Source organism: Chaetodon auriga, chromosome 4 (assembly GCF_051107435.1).
Source record: "Chaetodon auriga isolate fChaAug3 chromosome 4, fChaAug3.hap1, whole genome shotgun sequence".
In the NCBI taxonomy this organism is placed as follows: Eukaryota; Metazoa; Chordata; class Actinopteri; order Chaetodontiformes; family Chaetodontidae; genus Chaetodon; species Chaetodon auriga.
This window is the reverse complement of record NC_135077.1, coordinates 15,318,906-15,344,273: the sequence shown is the minus strand read 5'-3', so window position 1 is coordinate 15,344,273 and position 25,368 is coordinate 15,318,906. Positions and strand designations below refer to the sequence as shown.

The 25,368-nt window shown below is 42.0% G+C and overlaps 1 protein-coding gene across 1 annotated transcript; it reads left to right on the top strand.

The window, feature by feature from the left end:
- The first annotated feature begins 6,135 nt into the window (after positions 1–6,135).
- Positions 6,136–20,771, top strand: c1qtnf6b (C1q and TNF related 6b). The gene is made up of 3 exons (XM_076729154.1): positions 6,136–6,308; positions 12,269–12,461; positions 18,172–20,771. Exons 2-3 carry the CDS (start codon positions 12,272–12,274, stop codon positions 18,717–18,719), a joined length of 738 nt encoding a protein of 245 aa, XP_076585269.1. The 5' UTR covers positions 6,136–6,308; positions 12,269–12,271; the 3' UTR covers positions 18,720–20,771.
- The last annotated feature ends 4,597 nt before the right edge of the window (positions 20,772–25,368 follow it).

The window sequence follows — 25,368 nt, the reverse complement described above, 5'->3', positions numbered from 1 at the left end:
TAACAGCATTAAATTCATCCAATATTGACACAACTCTATTTTGCTAATGAGACATCATCTATTCATCCTATTTGCCAAATTAATTTCTGGAGTCAGTACGCTAAGTTCCTCTCCTGGCATTGATTAAACCCTTAAAAACTAATTTCTGTTCATCGAAACTACATCTTTAGAAGTAGCATCCCACGAAAAAAAATCCTCTAATGCCTTAAAATAGCTTAAACTGTAACTGTACACCTTTGCATTTACTATGCAGGGATCTATGAATGTGCAAATAGTCCCTGTCTCCATCTCCGAACACCCCACCGCTGCCCGCCTGCAGCTGGAGCACACCTGCTCACCTTCAACTCTGCTCATCAATCACACAAACCTCTGCTTGTTGTCTGTTTTGGTAGCTACAGTACGCTACACGGTGACAGGTGGTAACTTATAGGAGTAATTCAAACATACATGTTCAATCCAGAAACTGATTTCAAGGAAGACTGAAGTGTGCAGGGTCGCCTACAAGTCAGTGTATCACCTGATATAAAAAGCCCCACCCTGTGAGTTGATGGGATTGGCTCCTTCAGCATGTGACGTAGGAAACCCTGGCTGTCATTGGTCCACTGCAGTTCCAGCTCCTGATATGTCGTGTAGCATATAAAAGCCATCCCACGCACATGTTAACAATGTTAAAAAGTTGATTTTCATTGGAGCGGGTCTTTTACACTTGAAAGACACCCCCTGACGACAGCTCCTGATTTACTCTCTCTGCTCTTACAATGAACTGATCAGCTCAACAAACTCCAGATCTGATGAACAAAGACATGGAAAGTCACATCCGCTGCCAAGTTGTGCAACGCCCCGATCCTGCCAGGCCTGCTGTTAATGATAAATATGCATACATACACTGTATAGCTGGAAGCCCATGAGTAGAAGGGAAACTTGGAGGAAGTGTGGACTAACTTGGAACATATGGAAGACGAATGCACTAAAGACAGAGATTACAAATGAAATGAAGAGCATTTCATGTCAAACAGGCATCCTCTGTTCACAAAATGTACAGTGATACTTGCTTTGAAGATATCAAGATAGCTGGTTAAACTTACAAGCCCGCCAGGCTGAATCAGGACTGGAGGAGTGATGGAGTGATACCAGCCTCCCCTTTCTCAGTAATGCGGTGTGCTGGTGTGCTTTTTAAGCAAAGCGCTCAGCACTGTGTTCTAATTTTTCTGATGTTTTTTATCTGTTGCCATTTTGAATCATCCTCTGTAGAGTCACAGCACACAGCAAAGCCTCTGAAGTTCACAGACTTTTGAGTTGCTGTTGAATTTCTGAAGTGAATGCTGCAGCTTATGTAAGAATTAACTAGAAACCACTTTTTGTTTCCAGAAATTAAAAAAGGATTCTGAATTTTTGTCTTTTCCACGAGCTCCATCCCCAGGTTGATGTTTGCCCTTGTAGTGAAATGTTTCCCTAACTAGCGCCACCATCATTTTCTCCGTTATAAGGTACAAACTTTGGTTTTTGACCGAGTACTAGCAGTTTAGTGCTAGCAAATGTTAGCACACTAACACACTAAACAAAGATGGTGAACATACTAAACATTGCCTGCTATACATCATCATGTCATTGTCATTTTGAGCCTATTAGCATTTAGCTTAAAGCGGAGCCGTTCCTACCGCCTAACAAGGCTGCTGGCATGGCTGCAAATTCTTCCATCCAACATTTTCAGTTTGTTCAGTTTCTCTCCCATGAACCATTTATATGAGTTGCCCTTTGCGATGTTAAGCTATTTGATGCACCATTAACGACAGAAAACAAAAATTCAATCTGTCCATCATCTGTTTCCCAGCAGGACTGAAAATCACCAAGAGCACTGAAATGTTCCTGTCAATACATGTTCCGCTGTAATGGAGGTGTTTCTCTCTATCAAACCCCGATGTAAATGGTGCAAAAGCCCCAACAGCAGCAGTGCAGCTGCTCAGGGGTCTGCAGCTGAAGACTGTGTTGGAAAGCATGAATGTGTAACTATGAAGATGAATCAGTGCTGAAAAAGAGAGTGTGTATGTGAAAGAGCTCTGCCAAAGCCCAGAGTGTCTCCTCGGTCACGTCTTGTGGGGAGAGCATGAGCCACTCCCTTCACATCACAGGTTTGGACAAACACAAAGTAAAACAAACAGCATAAAAATCACATTTACAGGCTCTGCAAACTTGCTCGGCTGTGAAGGACAAGCTCCTCACTCCGTGCCCTCGTTTTTTTTGGGTTGTTTTCTACACTTTATTGTTCATTGGTCTAAATTTTATGGATTTTAAGCTTTCTTCGTGTGAATGTGTGTGGCTTTACGCTTTCCGGCACCCAAGTTTCCAGTTTGGCACAAATCAAGAACTGAACTCTTGAACTTGTGTGCTGCCAAAGTAAACGTCTAAATAAAGAAGAATATTTTAATGATGAAATTGAACTGAGGTTACAACTGCTGCTTTGGCATGCAGTGTTTGGTTGAATTAAATTTTATTTTACAGAACAGAGTTATTTGGGAGGAAATATAACTTACACTTATATTGCCCACTCAGGGTCAAAGAGCAACACACACACACACACACACACACACACACAGTCCCACACAGTCAGTATAATCATTGCATAGGTCAGTCGAATGGTGTCATTATGTTTATTTGAAGGATAATTTCTGCTTACGAGTTCTCCTTCAAGGTCTCCACCTCACAGAATCTAATGCAGGTCTGACACTCTGTCTGTGCATGTTCATCACTGTGTGTGTGTCTAATTCAAACCAGCTGCTTTCATCCACTGCTGTTGAGGTGTAGAGTTACTACAACTCTGCACAACACATTACACTTATCACCACATTCTTGACCTTAATCTTAACATTGGTCTAAACCAAATCTTGACCCTTCACCCAAATCCAACTCTTGAACATAGTCTGGTTAACTCACCACTGGCCCCTACTGATCCCCAACCTAAAGCAACCTATGAGTATTACAGGCCCAGAAATTCAGACTCGACCTCACTTGAAATCGGCATGAATTTCAAATTGTGACCTGAACAGTGTATCAAGTGCTGCAAAACTCAATGAACCTCAACCCAAAGCTAGATTTTCACTACAAGCCTGGAAAAAAGAAATGGTACAACCAAACCTGTGGGGGAAAAATACCAAATATTAATGCAGAATAAAACAAATTTACCAAAACCTGACCAACTGAAGCCCCCAGGGTATCAAGAAGAATATGAACTGGAACCAAAATCAGTTCAGCCAAATTGTGTTTGCGCTGAGGATCAAAGCCCTTCCCTGCACAACCAGTTAGAGCCCTATTACATGGTTTAGGCATGTACTGTAATGTTACATATTACCCTAAACTCCAATGATGAGATAAGAAATAAAATAAACCTTTATTAATCCCACAGCAGGAACATTTGCAGTGTTACAGCAGCAGCACAGTGTAATAGTATGAAGCATCAGTAAAAAAGCAAGATATATTATTTAAGTAAATAAGTAAAAGCGGTTGAATTCATATTACTGCACATAGGAAATACTCATACTGCCCATTTACTGTGTCGCTATAAAAGTGTTGCATAAATGGAGGCCCTTAAATCTAAGAGGTTGGTAATAGCATAGCTAATATGCATGCTTGGATGTTTTTCTTCATCGTTCAAGCTTTGCTGAGACATTTTGTCTTCACTACAGAAATACATCCTCCTACCACACACTGAGATCCCACTCTTCTTCATGTGTTTGCCTTTTCACCTCTGTGGCGTCTGGTTGGCTGACTGCTCACCAAGCCGAGCAGGCCGACAGGAAACAGGATACGCAGAACACAGCCAAAACCCAGAGTGAAAGGAGAAAAGTCTGGGTGACGGATGGCTAGACAGAGGAGAGGGCTGTGAAAGGGGGGTAAACATGGATCGTGAGAAATTTGGCAGAATAACAGAAAGGGATAAACTAATACATACACCAGTGTGAAGAGAAAAATGCCTGTTGCTCTCTTGCTGCAATTTCTTGAGCAGAACAGAAGAGAAAGACACATGATGGCAGAGTTTTGGTCAGTGTCTACCCTCCACCAACCCATGACATCATCCATAAGTGTGTTATGTGGATCGGGTCGCCGTTTCCAGGTTAATGAACTGGTACTGAAGCGCACTGGTACTGAAGGCAGTGAGTTGGTGAAATGCAGCTGGCAACAAATGGTCTTTATGAGGCAGTGTAAGTGGGCTTGCCATGTAATTAGCCGTTTTTACCATCACAGCCATCCTTCCATATGGGTTTCAACCAATCAGAGAGCTGCTAAGTACAAGTGGGCTCCAGGCCAAGACCACTAAAAAGAAGAGAGCGACTTTGTTCCAGTTTGACTTCACACAAGTCTGCTTGTCCCGAGGAATTCCCCCACGGTTGATTTACACTTTATCCTCAACAGGTATTTGAGCCTCCAAAATTCTATTTTTGGCTGACTGAATTCCCCAGATTGGCTTTCAACAAACCTCTTAGATTGTGAGAGGAAGCTGCTGCCTTCAACTTTGAGGTTTTTGGTTTAGGCCATGGATATAACAAGAAAACTGCCATGTTTTGAGTTGGCGCCCCAATCATTCCACTGCAAGATGTTCACTGGGCGCTTGAGCCGAAAAGTTTTTCAGACTTTCTGGGGCCCACAGAGCACCAGAGTCCCCCTCTAACTGTGCTGCGCAAGATCAAGTGTGCTAGAAACTACAAAGGCTTCCTCTGGACGAGCCAGCAGACTTCCTGGTGGTCTCTGCACACTTTAAATAATCTTATGATAGAGCTTGCTGAGACTTTAAGTTCTATTGGACCAAATGGAGTCATTTCTGATCATACGAGTCATTCAGGGTGAATTTAATGCTCAGAAAAAGGTTTTCTTTGCAGTTTTTACTGTCATATTGTAACATAATGTGTGTGTCATGTGAGCTTACAACACCAAGTATAACCACAAAACTGCCTCACAGTCCAGAGCTGTTCTTATGGGCTTGATTTTGGCTGAGAAAGGGAAAGAGAAGTATAATCATTTGATGCTCCAATGCACTGAGGTCTATCTAGGCTACTGACAGCAGAGGAGCTGTGTGCTCCTCCTGTTTTACTAAGACTTCTATGTGCTCTGTGTATTTGATCTCTCTCATGCATGGTTTGCCATCCCACGCCATAGATGGTTCTCTACCTAAACATACTAAACAGTGAGCTTGGATTCAAACACCTCCTTTTCATACAAATATATGAATCAATAAACCAATCACAGCTGTCTCTTAGGTCAAAGTTGTTTTTCATTTTAATAAATATATGGAGGGTGCTCTATGCTGCTGGTTTTTGTATTTAAGTATTGTCTGCATTGCATGTTCCCGCTGGCAGACTGGGCCTCTGGGCACCCAGGACACCCAGCTGTTGGATCCAGCAGTGTCTGCTGGATTCATCAGAACTACATCTGGAAAAGAGCACCGTGTCTTTGGAGTGATTTGTTCCTCGAACTCACCAGAACCCACAGAGGGGATGCTAAGGACAGTGAGTGAAAGAATTACTTTAATTAAGAAAAATAAATTCTGTGTGAGAGGAACAAAGACTGATCTGTATCTGTTCAACTTCATCCCAGTCACTGTACAAGCACATTGTTCTTAGGCTTTGTTTTATCTTTGGGCCGCGCAGAGAATCAGATGAAAGTTGAGATGGCAGTTTCTTTTAAATGACAGCAATATAACAGAAGCTTTTACAGCCTGATTTAAGAACCACAGTGCAAGTTTATGAGAGGTGATAGAGTGTAGTTATTTTTGGCACACAGACTTGGAAGGTATGGGACACGCTGAAGGAAAAGCAGTGGTTACTGTCCAGAATCTGAGTCATGCGCACAGTAAAGTGGAGAGGAAAGAGAGAGCTGACCTGGATTTCTTTTTGGGTGGTGCCAGTTACTTCATGCTGCATTTAGCTCTCTGTTACAAAACTTCTGGAAAGAGATACAGCAGCTTCTTAAGTAAGAGTGATGGATGTTGAGTTGAGGGAAGGATGAAGGGGGAGTACAGGAGATGATCACAGGAGGAAAAAGCAAGAAAGGGGACATAATGGGGGAGAAAGACTGTCTTTTGATGTTCTTTGATGAGGGAGGGAATAAAGGTGTGTGTGTGTGTGTGTGTGTGTGTGTGTGTGTGTGTGTGTGTGTGTGTGTGTGTGTGTGTATAGGGAGAGAGAGAGGGAGGGAGAGAGTGTGTATGGGAGAGAGGGAGAGTGAGTGAGAGAGGTTGCTCCTTGGTAGTTCCTCCTCTCAGCCTGACACCAGCAGTTGGTTCTTTCTCCTCCTCCGCTGTGGTGAAACTCCATCAGGTAAGAGACCAGACACTCTGACACGATGTGACAACGACTTTATGACAATCCGTCTCACGGCCGACACGACTCTGCATAATAATCCTCCGGAGCTTCAAGAAATCAAAAAAAAAAAAGTTGAAGAAGAAACACCCGGCGGCGCGTTTGCGTGCTTGCAGAGACGTGCAGCATTGAAGAAGTTATTCACAAGTCGCCAACTCAGCAGCAGCTTTTTAAAAAGTTACCCCTAACATCGCCGTGCACGTTGATCGAGCATGGCGTGTGTGTGTGTGTATGCGCGCGCTGTGCGTTCTGAGTTGTGTGTGTGTGTGATTTATCCGGACTGCAGCTGCATGCCAAACTGATGCTCTGGCGTTGTAGACGTGGCTTCTTAAATGGATTCATTATGACTGTTGCATGTGTGTTGTGGTTTGGGTTACTATCAGGCGGTGTGTGTCACGTCATTAGCAGCGTGTGCTTTCATCATGGCGCAAACTGTGCGCGCGGCGCTGATGAGGTCCCGGTGTTGTGAGGGTGGGGAGGGGTGAGGGCTGATGAGGGAGCACGAGGTTATGATATAATAAATTTGGCATCAACTTGGCTCCTGTCACACAGCAGTGCCATATCAGCAAATGTAAGGTTACCAAACACCTACACACACTTTATGAAGTCAAATGGTTTCACGATGGAGTCTGTTTCTAAGAATGGTGACATGTCTTTCCATGTCTGTTGTTAAGGTGTATTTTAACCAGCAGTCTGGAGTTGGAACCCCCCAACATTAGTCTGACCCACTTGGAACCATGCACCTAGATGTGGTCATTTGGACTAAATAGAAAGCAGGTATTTTTGTATGGAAAGTAATGGCTTGTGTGGAAAATAAACCAACTAACCAGCAGGTTAATGCGTCATAACACATCTGTGCTGTCTAGCCTCAAATCACAGCATAATAGTGGGCTTAATCAGATCTCAAAGTGATCAGTGTTTGGGATCATTTTACATGATCAGGTTAGAAGAAAAACTGCAAAATTTTTTGTCCTATCAGCAGAATAACATGTTGCATTGTTTGTTTCTGCAAAGCACGCATGTGTTAAATGTTTACGTTTCATACGTACCATATCAATGTCTCAATAGCTATCAAAGTGTCGTAGTTCAGACTACTGGTACATGTAATCAGTGATCATGGCGATGGTCCTGGCAGGACAGCTAGGCAGCATGACTGCCAAGCAGCAGACCACTGTTCGAGCCATGTCTGTGGCTACAAAACCAGCTATTTTTAATGACACAGCATGATATTTTCCAGCCATGTTTACGGCGACGAAAACGGATATTTTGAATAAGAAGTTGGGACATTATTACAGTCCTGTTTGTGGCAGTGAGACTGGGTATTTTTAACAAGAGGTCAGAACATTTTCCAGCCATGTCTGTATTTTAAGCTAAAACAGGATCTTTTTCTAACCCGTACCTAGTGTTTTGTTTTTGCCAAAACTTTGCCAGGCCTTAACTACAGCATGCTCACAATATAAAGTTGAAAATAGAAACATAAAGTTTGATCATAAAAAATGGAAACTTTCAACATGTCTGTGGTTTGAAGTCAAGTTCAGTGAAAAGATTTATTCTGGTGTTCGGGTTGAAACATGGAGTTGGTGTTTCACAACAGCCAGGCCTCATTCCCTGATCATCAAATACCAACGCTTCGTCCCCTCTGCGTCTCATACAGACGTACACGATAGCCTTTAATGAATGTATGAGCTCAGCTAACCTCAGTGTAAACCCATCCACAGCATTAGTAGATGCCCACAGCAACAGCGATGTTTTCATTCCAGCAATGCACAAAACCTTTTTACCCAGAAACCCTCTCTAACTCATGGTTTATGCTGTGAAACGGTCGCAGTTTGGTCAGGGTTTCGGCGTCAAGACTACTTGGTTAGGTTTGACCCATCCATCCACCCCACCTTCCTCCGTTTGTGGACATTCCTCACTCTGAGTGTCTAATATTGCCACGGATGGGTTCGCAGTGAAGTTTCATACAAATGCGAAAGCGCACCTTGGGGATCTGCATGAGATGCAGAGGGGCATGATGAAACATCAGTATTTGATGCTCTGGGAATGAGATCAGGCTGGAATGTGAAAAAAGTTATGCCAATCCATCTACTAAAGGAAAGGGTTATTTTTATCTTACTAGATGTTGAGATGTTTCACTGGAATTTTTTTTATCTTTTGGTGGCGCTAAATGAAAATAACCGAAGTGATCTGGATCATCCTCTGGAGAACATGAATGCCTATAAAATGTGTCATGACACCGAGTAGTTGTTGAGGTATTTCGGAATCCCTCCTTCCGTCATTTGCAGACTTTCTTGCTCTCTATACTTTGTCAGCTTTTGCAGTACCATCACTGACCACTGGGGCAACATAGCAGGAGGGCTTACGTTTTACATTTATCATGTTTAAATGTATGAACCATATAATTTTTTCTACATTCAACAGCTGCAGTGCTGCTCAGAGACATTTTACTGTAATGTGTTATACTGATGCAGTCTTTGCTCATACATCAGTATTGTAGAATTAAAACTTGCTGCCACCAGGGTGGTTGGCTCTGACGCACAATGATGCTGTGTGTTTCCCTTGAGGCCTGCTGCATTCAAGCAATTCAGGATTTACTGTAAAGATGAGCCACCCACTATCCAATGTGAGCAGTTCCAAGCTGCTACAACCAACCTGTTCTTATGTTTTTTCTTTTCTTTACGACACAAACTCAACTGCAGCATTTGGATATTTTGTTAAGAAATTGAAGCTGCTCAGGTTTTGCAGCCATTGCAAATAATCAGTGGTGTGTGGATCAAGTAAATGAAAAAATGTAGTGTTCATTCATATTGTGTGAGCATAAATGCATCCCTTGAAATCTGGCTCACTTATAGTGAAGCAGATTCAGAAAATAACTGTTATAATTATATTTCACTATCAGTAGTTGGATAAAAATATTGTGGCAGAGCTCCAGTCACTTCATTTTCTCACGGTCATGCTCCATCTGTCATCTCAAATCCAGTTAACATTCATCCGTCACTGCAAACCCCTGCGGGAATCTCCCTGTTATCGCTCATCTCTCTCTCTCTCCTGTTGATGTTTTTCTTAGTTTTCTCTCTCATCCGCCTTTTGTTTTTGTTCTCTCCTCTCCATCTTGCTTTTCAGAGGATTTGTGTTACACATGTGCAGATTTCAGAGGCTAAACATGAGGACGGATGGCAGGAAGAAAGAAAAGTGGGAGGACGAGATAGAAAGTGGGGAACTGAGATATGCTGGAGACCGAAAAAGATAAAAGAAGGGCGTGATAGCAAAAGATGGAGGACGCACAATAGAAAGACTGCTGGGATCTACCCTGAGACTGTTATTTCTCATTGTTTTGGTTGTATTGTTACTCATTCCGCTCTCATCAATTTGGTCTCCCACAGGACTGAGCAGCTGTTTTCACCACATAAGCACTGATAAACCCACTGTGTTCTACCTCCCTCAGCACCAAGCAGCAGACAGACAAGGTCAGAGAGTAGCCTGTGAACACAGTGGAGCGTCTAACATCTGAAAACATTCTTTGGAGTTGGTGAAAAACAAAATCAAGATAAAAGTAAAGTGTATTGGGTTTACATTTGTCATGTGACCAGAAATTCCTCTGAAGTAAATGTGGAAATAGGGAACAGTTTGTACAATTTGATGTTGTTATAGTCTAATGCTAGTCTACATATGTGTATTAAAAGACTACACTTAAACCTGCATCAACTGATTTTTTGGGCCCAGTGGAAACAAGCTGTGAACATGACACTGACATGTCCTGACCTAGCTGATGTAGTGAGTGTTAGCAGCTGGCTAGTTACACATCCAGCAGATACAGAACAACATTATTTGTAGTTATGTTTCTGGCCAGCTGGCAAATGTAAGTCCAACATTCACTTTAGCTCAGTTTTGGTCTCTAACTCTGGGGGGTGGCTCTTGAAGCTTCTAAATGCTTCACTTTGGTCACCAGCTGGTTTCTAACTTTGTCTGTTTCTTGGTCAAATGTCGGCAGGTGGTGCACAAAGGGTTTTTAAAGCTGTTTCGTTGTGATCAGATCGCCTGCTGTGATCAGAAACAAAGCCCAGAAGCAGGTCAGATGGAACCAAAGCAATGAGCGGAAAGATGTTATAATGTAAAGTTCTATTGAACTGGGGGAAAAAGCAGAATTAGTTGAACACCAATATTACCTAGTTGCTCTTTTGACTTTCTCATTATTTGGCAGCCATCACTCCTTCACAAAGTGATTACATGTTAGCATGTACAAGGCATACCTGTCCCATCTCCGCTACCTTCCCTTTGTCCTGTACCCGAGCATGAACGCCACTTGATGCTGATTGGCTGGAATAGTGTTGCGTGGCTCAGTCTGAACCCCCTTGTTTGTTTCACATTTACAGAGCCAGGGCTGTGAATAAAAACATATATTTTTTCAGCAGCCACACACAGAACGGACAGCTTGCGGACTGCGAGGAGATATTTGCTGAATTTGACAAAAAGTGTATTGGATTAAAATTGCTGACTCCAACCTTATTTAATACTTTTTGAGCCAGTTGGGTTTCGTGCCACATCATTTTCTTTTGTGTGGTTGGAGACTCCAGCCCCCCTCCTGGACTACCCATCCTAGAACCATATGCACTCAGTTTACCATGAGGAATTCTGGGTAAAATCATCAAACAAGCACCATATGTTTTGTGTTATGTTATTTTACATAGCCACACAGAACTACAGAAAGGTCTTTGTGACCTTCACTCAAAAAAGTCTTGTTACTGCTGAACACAACTGAAAGTTTTCAGGGTAGTCAAATAAGTAAATGTACTTTTCCGTCTTTTGTGGCGTATCTGAATGTGTATGTAGAGAAATGTGAGTGTGGATCTGGATTAAGAGGAGAGGTGTGCCAAGGGTGACAGATTCAGCAGCACATATTGTCCTTGGAAATGTGCATGAAAGTGTTTCTTGCTCTGAGTTCAGGCAGAGAGAATCAAATGGCCTCTGATGTTTTCACATTCAATGGAGCCCAGGTGTACATACTGTACGTGTGTACATATGGAAGGTCGCATAACTCCCTCCTTCTTTTCTTTCAAATCTGTTCAAATAGCTAGGATTATATTTCTTAATCCAAGTCCTCTGGATCCCATATGACAGCTCTAAGGTCACAAGACAATCTCCCATCTGTGGCGTTGGCCTTCATGCCTCAGTTTTCGTTGTCCTTGAAAGTTAAAGGGAAAATACCCCCTCAGATTCTGTATGTACATTGTGATGTGTCATCAATCTCTGTTCAGTGTGTGCCAGGAATTACTGAAGGCTGAATGGTAGTAATTTTATTTTATGGTGTTTGAGCTTCCACTTGCACTGTCGCTGTCTAATTAGTGGTTTCCTACATTTCCCAGAAACCTTCTGAGCCAGAGGTGAGGTGTGAAGGACTTGTGTTTTAGCTAATAAGGTTGTGAACACTGGGACATATCCATGACTTTGGCTGCACTCTGCACTTTTGCTGCAAAAAATGCTATCTCGACACATTTTTAACTATACAGTGAATTTCTCCTTGTGTGATTCTTAAATCTAAAGAGGTTCACGTGTTGATTCTTAAGCAAAGCCGACCCCTGAGAAAATAACCCTCGGACTCGACTGTTATTGTCAGGACATATTTTGACACTTGGCCAGTTATTCACAGGAATGTGAAAAAACACACCAACCAGACAACAAAACTGGCGCCAAAAATGTTGGTTTTGGGTCAATGGTTTAACAGTCAGTTTATCTTTTTGGACATCCTCTCGCAGAAGGGATTATGCAGGAGCCTCATTCTGAAAATAATGAATTATGTGACAAGCTTTAGAGTTACGTGGATCCATAAGTGTCATTAGTCTTTCTTGTGGATATTCACTTAAACAAACATCAAACTCTGCTGTTCTCTCTCTTTCCTCTCTGTTTCATTCCACTCCCAGGTTATGACAGCCATGTTGGCGGTGTGTGTGAGGCTCCTTTTGCTCCTCCCTCTGGTTTGCTGCGTCCCCTCCCCCTCCAGACCTCCTTCCAGACTCTGCAGGCGGTGCTGCGACCACACGGAGCCGCCAGCAGCCACAGCCCAATATCAGATGCCTGAGGTCCGCACTGTCATCAACATGACCATCCTCAAAGGTACCAGAGCCTGGATTAGCCTCTGAGTACTGCTGACTTGAAGTTGGCTGGTACTTCCTGTCTGTTTGGCAGTTGCTCAGTTTTCCGTTTCCAGTTTGTCTTCTGAGTCTCGCAGGATGTAACATCAGAGGGCAGCGTTTGTTATTTATTTGTGTCTTTTAGGTTCTGCGCTTTTAGCAAAAGTAATGTTTGCAATTGCGTGTTCATTCACAGAAAACCATCCATCCTTGAAAATCTGTGATACTATCTTTGTTTCAAGCTACATTTCCTTAATCAGATCAGAGCTTCTGCTTTTCCAGATGGCTCTGTGTCTGTCAAGGCCACTATTTAATCAGAAGAGTAATCATGTATATTGTAATGGAACAGTGCTGCTGAAGTGTACCCATGCATTGATGGATGAGTAGAGACAAAAATAAGAGTGTCTTTGAAAAGGAATTTAGACACTGCACTGATAGAAACAACCTGGAACCACTTAAAGAAATCAAACTTGGTTCAACATTTCTTGAAAGAAACAGCCAAGTAACAGCGACTTAATTAGCTTTGACAGTCTCTGTCACAGAAAGTGCATATCAACACATGAGTTTGTCAGCCACGAAGTGAAGAAGCTGAAGTAGATCCCAAAAAGTTATATCGGACTGAAACAGTCATTGGTTCACCAGAAGACAAAACCACATCATTTTGTCTGTTTGTAGTCTGTCATAGGAGCATATCACCATGTCAGTATAATCACAATAACACAGATACAGGTCACGTATGAGAGTGGAAGAATGTGAAACAGGCTTTTCTCCTCACTTCATTTGGCTTTACTAAACATCTTCATGGGTCCAAAGTTTTGGGCTTGATCTGGAACGGACCTCTGGAAAACATTCACGTTTAGACCTGATTCAAGCCGCATTAGACTCAGACTAACCCACCAACCACCAATACTGGCAGCAGCATGATGATCTGGACTGGATTTCCAAGCAAGCAACTGCCCCCAGACCATCAGGGTGCTCTGAAGGCAGGCAAATGTGTTCTGTATAAACCATTCAAACACAATAGAAACTGGAATGCAAAGGACCTTAAGGTGACCCCAAACCTAATCTACGGTCAAAATCTGGTTTCTGGGGCTATGAGGGGCCTTAGTAGGAGCATTTTTCCTGGAAACTCATGGTGAGTTAATCTGGCCCTGACCTGGACCAGAAGGCAGGCAGGCAATTTTCCCTTTCTGTTTTGCCTCAAAAAACAGATTGACAAACAAAGAAAAAGCAAAAGCTGCTTCAGTAGAATGAGACCCAACAAGATTAAACTGAATGTCATTTTTACCCGGCCTGACTCAAGTCCTTGGGGCAGGTCTTAGGATACTAGGTGGACCCGTGAAGACCACCACACGTTCCACAAGCTTGACTCACAGTGAGTCCATACAGTCAAGTCTGTGGCAGCTTCTTGAGAAGATAATTGTGTGTTTGTGCTTTTGTGTGGCCTTATTTGTATATGTTTGTATGTGTTGTAGGCCGGGTGAAACAGAAAGAGACAGAAAAATGTGACAAGAGAAAAAAAAGCAGTAAAAATACAAGGATTTTCTAATATCCACGAACCACACAATTACAGCTGGAGAGGGATTTGCGAGAACATGTGTGTCTAATATCAGAGCCTGAGCAGCCAACTCCACCAGAGCAGTCCAAAGGATGTGTCATCACTCTGCTGTTTTATCTGCTGGTCCTTTGATAGCTGGACATGCCAAGCCTGTTCTGACCTGCGATCAACCCTGAACCAGTCCAACTGCTGAACTGTAAAAAGAAAAACCCTCTTTCGTCTTTCTCGTCTCTCACAAACAAAAACATGCAGAAACAATGCACGAACACACCTACTGTAGGTTCAGACAATTAAAAGCTCCTTTGTACTGTAGAAGAACCCATAAGTTTTCCACTGAGGAAATCCAAGTTCTGAACAGTTTGCATCATACAGTGTCTTCGCCACTCAATGAATACTTTCCACTGGGCCACATACTTTATTAATGGACAATATCAAAAATTTCTGAGTGACACCATGTCGACGTGCAGTATGCAGTTATAATAAGGTTGTAGCAACTGCACACCAAAGCTGTAGTCACATCTCCACTGAGCATGAAATGATTCAGTTCTCTTTTAGGCCTATTTTTTTGCTCAAGCTTGGATAACTTGAATGAACAAAATGAAAAAGAGCTTCTAATCTAAAAAAAAAAAAAAAAAGGATATAGCGGATCGCTTTTTGAGAGCTGTCAACCCCAGAGTCTTAGGAGTTGCATTTATGGCTCAAATTGTTGCTCTACTGTACAAACAATGTAATGAAACAGTAAACAGTGCGACTGAATTGCAGCTGTGCAGTGAGGGAGGTCTCTTCGGGCTCTTTCACCTGGCGCTGAACCTGCTTATGTGGCAGGAAACATGCATGCATACACAAATACACAGGAACATATGAGTAGTCACCCACTCATGTGCAAAAGCACACACTACGCTTTGGCTGAATCTAGTTGTGCTCTTGCGATACACACAAATAATACACACAAACACGTCCCCCTTCTCCTTCTCTGTGCTGTACTGGTTCGCTGACTGCTTTGTGTGTGTGCTTTGTATGATTGCATGTTGTGTATGTGTGTGTTGTTGGGTTTGCTCCCACAAAGCTGTTGTGATTGGATTTAAACAGCGTGACCCACAATCAGTTCGTCAGCCAATCTCAAATTTAGAGAGCCAAGTTTCTCAAAAGAGACCAGAACCCTCAGTCACGGACAAAGGTGATTCTTCACCCACATATTTTTAACATCACATCTACGGCTGCAGGATTAAATCTAAATCTACAAACTTAAGATATTCAGAAGGTTCCTCTTGGCTTAAGTTCAGTTCAAACACGAAATGCATAGTGGTAAATTCTGTTTAAGGTTTTACCTTTGTGGTCTGTAAGCCTAAAATGACAACATATGTTAATCAGGAGGGGCCTCCAGGTCTCATCTTATATGGATTCTTCAGATGTCAGTTCAGCACGTTTTTCCTTATTATCCCCTTAGATTCTAAAATATAGTGATTTGCTATAATGCTTTTTGTGATTTTTTGTCAGTTTTTAGCACGAGCCCCTTGCAGAACAGTTAATTCTTTGAGTGATGTTTAGTGACCAGAGTAAGATGTTAGTCTCAGTGGATCCCAACTGGTGGACCACAGTTTACTTTTGGACTGCATATGCATTATATGGATCATGGGTGAGTGTATCAACATCGTAGGAGCTCTGAACTTCGAAGTGTAGTGAATATTCACAGTGATTTTATTTTGAAGCACCGTTGGGATTAGTTGTGTAGTTGGATCAGTTGGTGTTAACGTTTTTGCACTTTTAATGTTGGTTGTTAAGAAAAATGCCTGGAATTTATCAAACATCCCAAACTGATATGGGTATGAACATCCAAAAGTAGATTATTCTGTAATACTGAAACAGAAAGAAAGTCTCATGTGGCCATGAGGTTGTTATTTGATTTCAGGAGACGGGAACAGTCCCTTATATGTCCATGTCGTGTTGAAGTGCTGCTAAGCTGCTGTTTGTGGAAACTGCTGTAACTCTCTTCAGGGCCTTTTGTGTGTGGACACTGGTCACAGCTGGACTGATCACTGAGCATCTGTCCAGAGGATCACTGGGATTTATGTCAGATCTCCTGAAAGTGTTGGTCATGGTGAGTGAGGCCAGCGCTGTGGCTTCTTCCTGTGTGGCTTACTCAGCCCTGAGGTGTTTAACTCATGACCACATTAAGACCTGCAGACAAAAATCTAGAAAACAGTCAAAACAGCAAGATTTCTTTAGAACCTCATAGATCTATTATATTCATATTTCTATGTGTTTTGAAGATTAACAGCCTTGGTGTGTTGAATTTCATCCAGATCTTTTTAGAGGAGCATGTGACCCTTCTGCTGAATGTAAAAATCGCTAAAACTGTCAACGTTTCCTCCAATTATTAAAGGATATATTGTGTCTCAGTTTATTGGCTTCTGTTTATCATCCAGTGAGTGTTTGCTTAGCTCACAGGCCTTTGTTATTACAGCTGCTTCAGAGCGATATGGTGATGAAGTCCTCCATGCAGTGTCACTTTATTTCATAGCAAAGAGGTTTTTGTACACTTGGAACAAAAGGAGGACTCAAAATGTTCACTTAACCACTGACATTCCAGTCGGGAGCGGTGACAGAAGGACGTACAGAAGCTCATTAATCATTTTCAGAGCTTGGCGTCAAGTGCAGTATAATTTTAAAATCCAGACCAGTGCTGGGTTGTTGTTGCAGAATGGGATGAAGCAAGGAAGCAGGATATAAACACATGAGAGTTAACGCATCTAACTACAATTTTAACATGGTTAACGGCACATGAAATAGGGGATAGGAATGAAATGGTTTTGAGGTTGGTATGTAACAAATTAAAGCAAATCCTCGAATAAACAAGTGGAGAAATGTAACAAATTCAGATGGTTGATGGTTTGAAAATGATGTCACTCATATGCTATGACCACAGTCTCCAGATCCCAAACCAACTGAAGATGCATGTTAGACTGAACTCCTTATCACATCCATCACAATAACATCCATCCAGTACAGTTTTGGAAACTTGGAGAATCTGCCAAGGAGCCATGAGGCTATTTTCGCAGCTCATGGTGGCTCAAGGACTTACTAAGACACTTTATTCCTTTAATTTGTCCCCTGACTGTGTGTGTGTATGTATTGTATATGCATTTGTATGCATGTAAATGTACCCTTAATCTGATTTCATTCCCAGAGCAGGGCGGCGTAGTATAATGAGCAAAATTGTCTGGAAATGGAGGAGGGTGGGGTGGACGGATGAGTCAAACAAACACAACTTTGACCCAGGAGAGCGGGGTCCACATTATGTGGAAACCAAAAGTGAAACCAAATGAAAGAGATGTCTCCAGTCTGTTGATCATGGAGTATTATCTTCAGCAGTGGAAGGAGAAAGGAGAAGGAAGGAAGGAAGGAAGGAGAAAAGTGTTTGTTGAGGGAAAGCCAGCATTTAAACACGGTATTTTCTTTTCCCCAGCCTGCTGCTCTTTTTTTGATGCCCTTTGGCATTACAACGTCTTTCCTAGTAAATTCTATTATTGCAGTTCCTACTGGTCTTCAGTAGAGGTCAATAAAGATCATAGATTATATAAAAATCTCAGCATTGACTCAGCATTTAATACTCCTGCCACCTGAACATTCAGACAGAGCCTCAGTGCAAGTATCTGTCAGAGCATTTTGTCTCACAGTCCTCAAGGAGCACACAATAAAGATGAACACTGGTTTAACAGAGTTGCTTCAGATTTATAAGTGAGATTCAGAATGTCAGATGTGAAAGCCGTGCTGCAATTTGTTTCCATTTCTGGATTTGTAACCACTATGAAAGACAGAAAAAGCTTAATGGCATTGTGTGCATGTCAGAATGAATGATCTGTTTTGAAGCCAGAGCTTTGATCAAGTCTTGGACCTGTTTTTTACTCGGAGCTGAACTTTGGTAAGTCACAAGTTCGCATCTGTAAATCAGGGATTTTCTTCGTTAAAAACCTGTATGGTACAGCCAGTTGGGGATAAAACCTTGTAATCTGGATCAGCTTTGACTGTTAGTGGGTACAATGAGGACTAATTTTCATCTCAACTGACAAAAAGGAGGTAGTTATTAAAATGAGCAGCATCATACATCATCCTGTGTTTCCTCTCGTCCACCCAGGTGATAAAGGAGACAAAGGCGACAAGGGCACACCTGGTAAACCTGGCTTAGAGGGACCTCCTGGCTTCCGAGGACCCGTTGGCCTTAAAGGCAGCAAAGGTCAGGCGGGTGCCCCTGGAGACGCCTGCAAGATCCCTCACTCTTCCTTCTCGGTGGGACGTCGCAAGTCCCTGCACAGCGTGGACTACTACCAGGCGCTGGTGTTCGACACGGTGTTCGTCAACATCCACGAGCACTTCAACATGTTCAAGGGCAAGTTCTACTGCTACGTGCCGGGGATCTACTTCTTCAACATTAACATCCACACCTGGAACTTCAAGGAGACCTACCTCCACCTGATGCACAACGACAAGGAGCAGGTGATCCTGTACGCTCAGCCCAGTGAGAGGTCCATCATGCAGAGCCAGAGTGTCATGCTGGATCTGGCGCTGAATGACGAGGTCTGGGTTCGGCTCTACAAGAGGGAGCGGGAGAACGCGGTCTACAGTGACGATGTGGATGTTTACATCACCTTCAACGGATACCTGGTGGCACCCAGCATCCAGTGAAAATGGAACAGAAGGAATGATGAGACGAGTGGCAGAATCTCTGGGAATATTGGGTATTTTTTTTTTTGCCATGGATATTGCTTCAAGTCCAAGACTTAACAGAGAACATTACAGGTTTGGTGCTTATTAAAGATTCCTTTCAGCCTGGAGAGGAACTTGCTGTGCTTTCTTAAATATGGACTGCCCAAAAACTATTAGAATCAAATGGAACAATAAAAAAAAAGAGAAAAGCAGCAGAGCACACAATTAGGAAGGAATGTGGAATTACTTCCTTTGCACTAGAAATCCACTTTTGTTCAAAGTTAATCATTTTTTCCTACTTCTGTGCTGTGCTAGTTTACCTCTTCGGTCACTTCTTTCAGGGACTTTGTGTAGAAACACAAGTTGTACCACTTACCAGGAATCATAAATCTGTGCAATCAGGTATGTGTTTGTTCTATGGTGCTCCTTAACAGGAATTGATATCTTTGAAAAATTCCGTTGTGCCTCATAGGGGAAACTTCGCTTTAAAGGGTTAGTTCACCCAAAACGCACAAACACACTTACCTCTGATTGTGTCGAACATGCTAATAGTTGTTAAGCTTTATGAACGGATCTTTAAGGTATGTTTTTGTGAAACCTTATTTTGCCATTCTGATACAATAATGTTACACAGTGATAGATTTAGGTACAGGAAGGACGTTTTCCACCTGACGTGCCCCCACTGTAGAGCTCGGTAGAGGTTTTCACAGTCTACTCCATTCTGAGGAGCTGGGACTCAACCAGGTCTAATTTATATTCAGGTGGGTGGGTGAGAGTCTCTTTTAAGCTTTTAAGCTCTTGGTCAGTGCATCTATATGCTTGATATATGTATAATGTACAGTATGTATTTAGAGGATCTGAATGATAGTGTATTCAGTAGCAGCACTATTATGCAGAACATTGTAATCATAGTGGATAAAAATATTTTGGGAAATTGGTATCCTGTTTAAAATACAGCTATTAAGTCAGTTATTTTTTTGGATTTGACTCTGTTAAGACTGAGTAAATGAATGCAGGACACAGATTCAGATAGTTTGAATTAAGAAAAGGATTTAAGGATTTCAGGGCTGGCAGTGGCCAGACTTGGCAGAAAAATACATGAGAGATGATCCTGAGACACAAGGAGAGCAAATTTTAGTCACTCAGACAAAGGCAACACTAAAACTAAAGCAAGAACAAGGCATGAGGAGAACTAAACGCCAAGATGAGTTACCAGGCTTTTATCTGTGGCTGGTGATTGATGGATTGGCTGCAGCTGTGGTGGCTGATTGGCAGTAGGATCAGGTGTATGTGAGCCATGATTGAGGAGGAGCCACCCAGTCCAGACACACACACACACACACACACACACACACACACACACACACACACACACACAAAATGAGACTTTTATTTATTGGTGCAGGAGGTTAAAATTAAGACTTTTCAATTATTTATATAGATTTGTGTTTTACTTTAAAATTAGTGTCTATGACTTTACATTACATAAAATTACTGTAGCTGCTCTTTTCAACCACGGCTGCTTGTTAATTAACAGCACATCATGCTGCTGCCGGTGTTGCTGACCACATTTTGGATCAAGTCCAGTTACTCTCTGGTCTGCTGGTCTGATTTTTACTGTGCTCGAGCCCCCTTTAGATCTGGTCTCTCTTTTTTGGAAATGAACATTGGGTGAGGGTAAAATTTCCATGGTACTGTCAACATTTTTCACTGGGACCGTTTTCAACAGTTAAGGGGAAAACCTTTCTTTTTTGCATTTTTGGTGAACTGACCCTTTAAACAAAAGTGTATCTCGACATATCAAAACACATAAAGGTGCTTCATTGATAAATTGGATGATTAAATATCATGTATTCTCAGAAAGAGACTTCAAACTGCAGAGCAGTTCATGTAAATAGCTGTATTATAACTGTCATTATAGCCTAAATCTGTGCTACCACTCGTGCTGTTGGGGCTGGACTGTGTATGTGTGTTTTTATTTGTAAACATTTCTTTTTTTTCTAAATTTCACATTAAATCAGGAGCCTGTGTATTCAATTAAGATGTCAAATGTCACTTTTTTTGTAGCACAACGCACATCATCATATGTCACCTTTCTAATTCTTTGCAAATGACACCATCCAGCTCAGGGTTTGGATCTGAATTAAGCCACTCAATCCTTTGAGGGAAATTGTATTAGAGATATAACCCCAAAAATTGGCCAACTGTCTAAAATAAACAAACAAACAAGCAAACAAAAACCCATCTCAAACTCTCAGAGACAGCGGATGGTTCAGCAGCATGCCAGCTCCATCTGTTTGGCCATATCTCTCCCATTAGCTGTAATGCCGTCCTCAGGGAGGCTTTGCTAGAGGAAAAGCAGACTGCAGCATTGTAAATACTTTAAGCCTTGAGTGGAGATCTGAAAAGCTCTATTGGGAAACAAAGCAGGACATCTGAACAGTTTCCTGTATCGTCAGCCCAGACTTGTGGAGGCTGTTCCAACATGCACAGTAGACAAACTGTTGGTTACTGGATGACTTCATTCATTTTAGGTGTGCTATTTGGTCTAGTTTAGCTTTAGCTTAAAACGAAGGGGTCAAGAATGAGGGAACGTAAATTGACAGAATGAAAATTTCAGCAGGTGATGAAAGAAAACCGTACACATCAAAAGCAATTAAATGCAGCAGTGGAGTCAAAAAGGGTGGAAACAACAAAAACGCATTAAGGCCACATAAACAAAATAAATTAAAGCTGAACAAATGACAAAAAAAAAAATGGAAAACTGGATAATAATAGCACTTAGAAAACAAGTGCATGCCCAAAGCTTTTAAATATATTTGTGCTCACTTTGTTGCCCATTAAAAATAACAACATGCTGCACTTTAGTTAAGTACCATCACAGCCAGTTGCAGCGATTAGCCCAATTAACTCAACTTTTATAAGACTGCTGAAAACAACAGGCCAGTTTAGGCCGTTTCTCCAAATCCTATTCAACAATAAACAATCAAGAGCCATAAATTCTCTTTCAATTATCCCCGCTGAGTGTAAAACTCCAATGTGAATAGCAGGATATGAGCACAGTCATGGCAGCAAGCAAGCACTGCAGTGCTCAGCCTGCACACAGGGATTCTTGGTGATGCACAGGTACCATAGTGTGTGTGTGTTTGTGTGTGTGTGTCTATATATGTATATATGCAGATGCCATTACCCAAAGCAAACTTGACAGGAACAGGAGGTACATGTAATCAAAAGTTTGAATTGCATCCCTTCCAAACACTACACTTAAATATAAGAAATGACAGGTAAGAAATGAGATGCAAAGAAGTGCGACCATTCATGTAAACGAATGCTATTCATGCTATTTTGACCAGTATGTTAGACCTTAGAGTGACACATACCCGATTTCTGTCAGCTGCAGGTTCAGTGGTCTCTACTTTTTTGTCCACTGACACCTTCAGCAAGGCGATGCTTATCCATGACCGCTGAGTTCAATTGCTAAATAATTTCCTCGTTTCAGTTCAAGTTGAATTAACTATCCATTCAGAACTGGAAATCATTTTCCGTTTTGGTTGTAGTATGTTTTTTTTCCTGTCAGATTAAGAATTTCCGAGTTGTCCAGAGTAGTACACATGGCAGCCACTTTGTGCACACCTGTACGATCTCATGCAGTCCAGTACAACAGCCCTGCTTCAACATCTCCCTTTGCTAAGCTCTTAAAGTTCAGTTTAATATCTGACAATGGCACCAAACACTGAACACACTAAAAGACACTGGGTTAAAATGGACTCAGTGTGGGGTCAGTGTAGCACTGCTGAAATACTGGGTTAAAAAGTAGAAATGGGTAGAAAAACACCCAACAGAAGGGGTTTTTTGTTGTTCATCTAGTAACCCAACAGTGATATAAAAATAAAACCAGCACTGGGTTAGAACAGCCTATAGCTACTACTAACAAAGATCTGACAGAGCATTTCATAAATAGTCAATTATAATATAACAAAATTGTACTTTTGTACAGTACTTAAATATGGAAGAATGAATATACTTATTTTGTTGGCAGGGCTGTTGTATTGGGATGCATTAGATGGTACAGGGGTACCTAATAAAGTGGCCACTGGGTGCTGATGCCTTCCTCTTCTTCTTCTTTGGGTTCTGACAGGTTGTAGGCCTCGCTGGAGGCTTCAGCTGCACTTGTGCAACATCGACTGTATGCCAACAACCTTGAGCCAAAATCGCCCAGTTCCTCCAGTCCAGACTCCTGACTTCTTTAAGGTGGTTCTCACAATGTTAACACAGGACGAAAAGTCCAACACCTTTCATTCTGACAGATCTGCTGGAACAAAGGCTGAGAGGCCAAAAGCTGGAGACAGACTACACCTGGATAACAAGCGCCACGTCTAAAGCAGGGTACAGAAAAAAGACCAGAAGATGTCGGGAGTAGTAAAAAAAGAAAAAACGAGCATAACCTCTGATCTTTTCTAACGATCCAAAACTAACACGCTAATAATATTCCACTGTAAAGATTTACAGCTCAGCAGATACAGAAACAGTGTGAATACCATGTATGCACCATGAGGTCTTTTGCTTCCCAGTGCCTCTGTAGTTCAGCAGTTATGTAACTGATCAAGAAGAAGGGAAATTGGAGGGTGGGGCTGGCATGGTTGAGGGAAGCTCATGATAAATGTTATGAGACTATGAAGACAGGTTAAAGACTGTTTTATTTAGGTTTGGGAGTTTGAAGGCTGAGCCCCGCGGCTAACAGCTGTTTTCAGGGCTGACTGAGCTGAAGCCTGTTTGCTCGTAGATTAGAAACAGGAAGCAGGGCAGAGAGCCGAGGCAGCGCTCTCCTAATTACAACCACATGACCTCTGACCAAACTCATCTGTCACAGGGAGACGGGACTGAGGGGTGGATGGAGTGAAAAAAGAGCAATGGGGGTAAGGAAGAGGAAGCAGGTAGGAGCAAATGAGCTGCTGGGAGCTTTATGGCAGGGAGAAATAATAAATGTGGAACTGAATGGAAATATGTACAGCAGATCAAAAGGCACGGCCCAGTTCCTGACAGTTCCTTGAAATCACAAAATTACAACTCCTTGAAAAGCAAAAACCCCAAGATATAAATCTCAAAAATCTACAGTTTCTAGATCCACAATCCACCGCTGCTGCATAAACAGAGCAGACAGGAAGGCATGCTGAGAGGGAGCCAACTAACCTTTCATATGCCCTCCAAAGTAAGCAACATCATTTCTGAGGGTTGGAGAGCTATACCCCTTTTAAAGCTGCAGTGTGTGTGTGTGTGTGTGTGTGTGTGTGTGTTACCTAATGGAGACACATTGAGGTCATTCTGAGTTTTATGCTGGCACCAGTCTGCAGCTGTTTTTTCTGTCTTTTCTGCCTCACAATTGACAGTAAGTGATATTTTCTTGGCGTTGTGGTTTGAACTGAAAGAAATGTTAAATCGTGAGATTATCCGGTGACAGTTCTCAGTGACTTCCAAACGGGTTGCGCACCTTATCTTTATTCAATCAGGTAGTGTCAATGAGGTCAAGATCTTTTTGTAAGACAGAAGTGCAGAAGACAAAAGTACAGATACAAGACACACAGCGGACACAGACAGTCACACACCTACAAACAACAGCAGAAAAATGTGATGTCTCTAAAAAGGTCTAAAATTAAAAGTTCAAATTCAGAGAATAGGATGACACCGTTTTGGTTTGATTATTCCATTTATTTTATTTTTGAGCACAGTACTGGAAAACTGTCTCCCCAGCTCAGCCTTTACTGATGGGTTATCAGGGGTTAGCCAGTACTGGAGACTTCTCTCATGAACTGCACCTTAAGATCTGAGAAGAGATGTGATATATTGAAGCAGCTTTATGGGAGACATTTACACACGAAAATGACGAGTCTGTCATTCTCTTCTTATTGCCTGCAAGGGTTAGCTTACTTTGTCATATAAAATCCCTAAAAAGCTGCGACTAAAATAAAACAGAATGTGATCATTTGCTAATTCTTTTTGAACATATACTTAATTGAATACTATATCAAGACAATATATTTAATGTTTGACCTCATCAACTTTTATAAATATATGCTTTTTCTCAATTTGATGCAGCAACACCTGTCAATCAAGTTGTGACAGGAGCAACTAAAGACTGGGAAAGATGTGGAACGCTCCAAAAACACCTGTTTGGAACATTCCACAGGTAAACAGGCTCTTTGCTAACAGGTGATAGTATCATGATTGGGTATGAAAGGGGCATCCTGGAGAGGCTCAGTCGTCCACAGGCAAGGATGGAGTGAGGTTCACCACTTTGTGAACACATGATTGGATGAAGGATGTTAGTACATAAAAACGAAGCCACCACCATGTGCCAATACTGCAGTTCCTCAAATGAGGCTATGGAGCCACTTAAGGCTGGCTCCATAGACCCCCATGTTAAAATGCTCGACTTTACAGGAGAAATAAACATGTTTACAGCCCTGTACAAAAAAAAAAACCAAACATGTTTGATCTCTAAAGCTAATTTCCCCATTCACGACAACAGTACAGTGGTGAATTCTTACATAAGTCGTTCACTGCAATACAGGACACAGTGATAAACTGCATCAAGTTGTACCTGCATACAGTAACACATCATTAAACATGC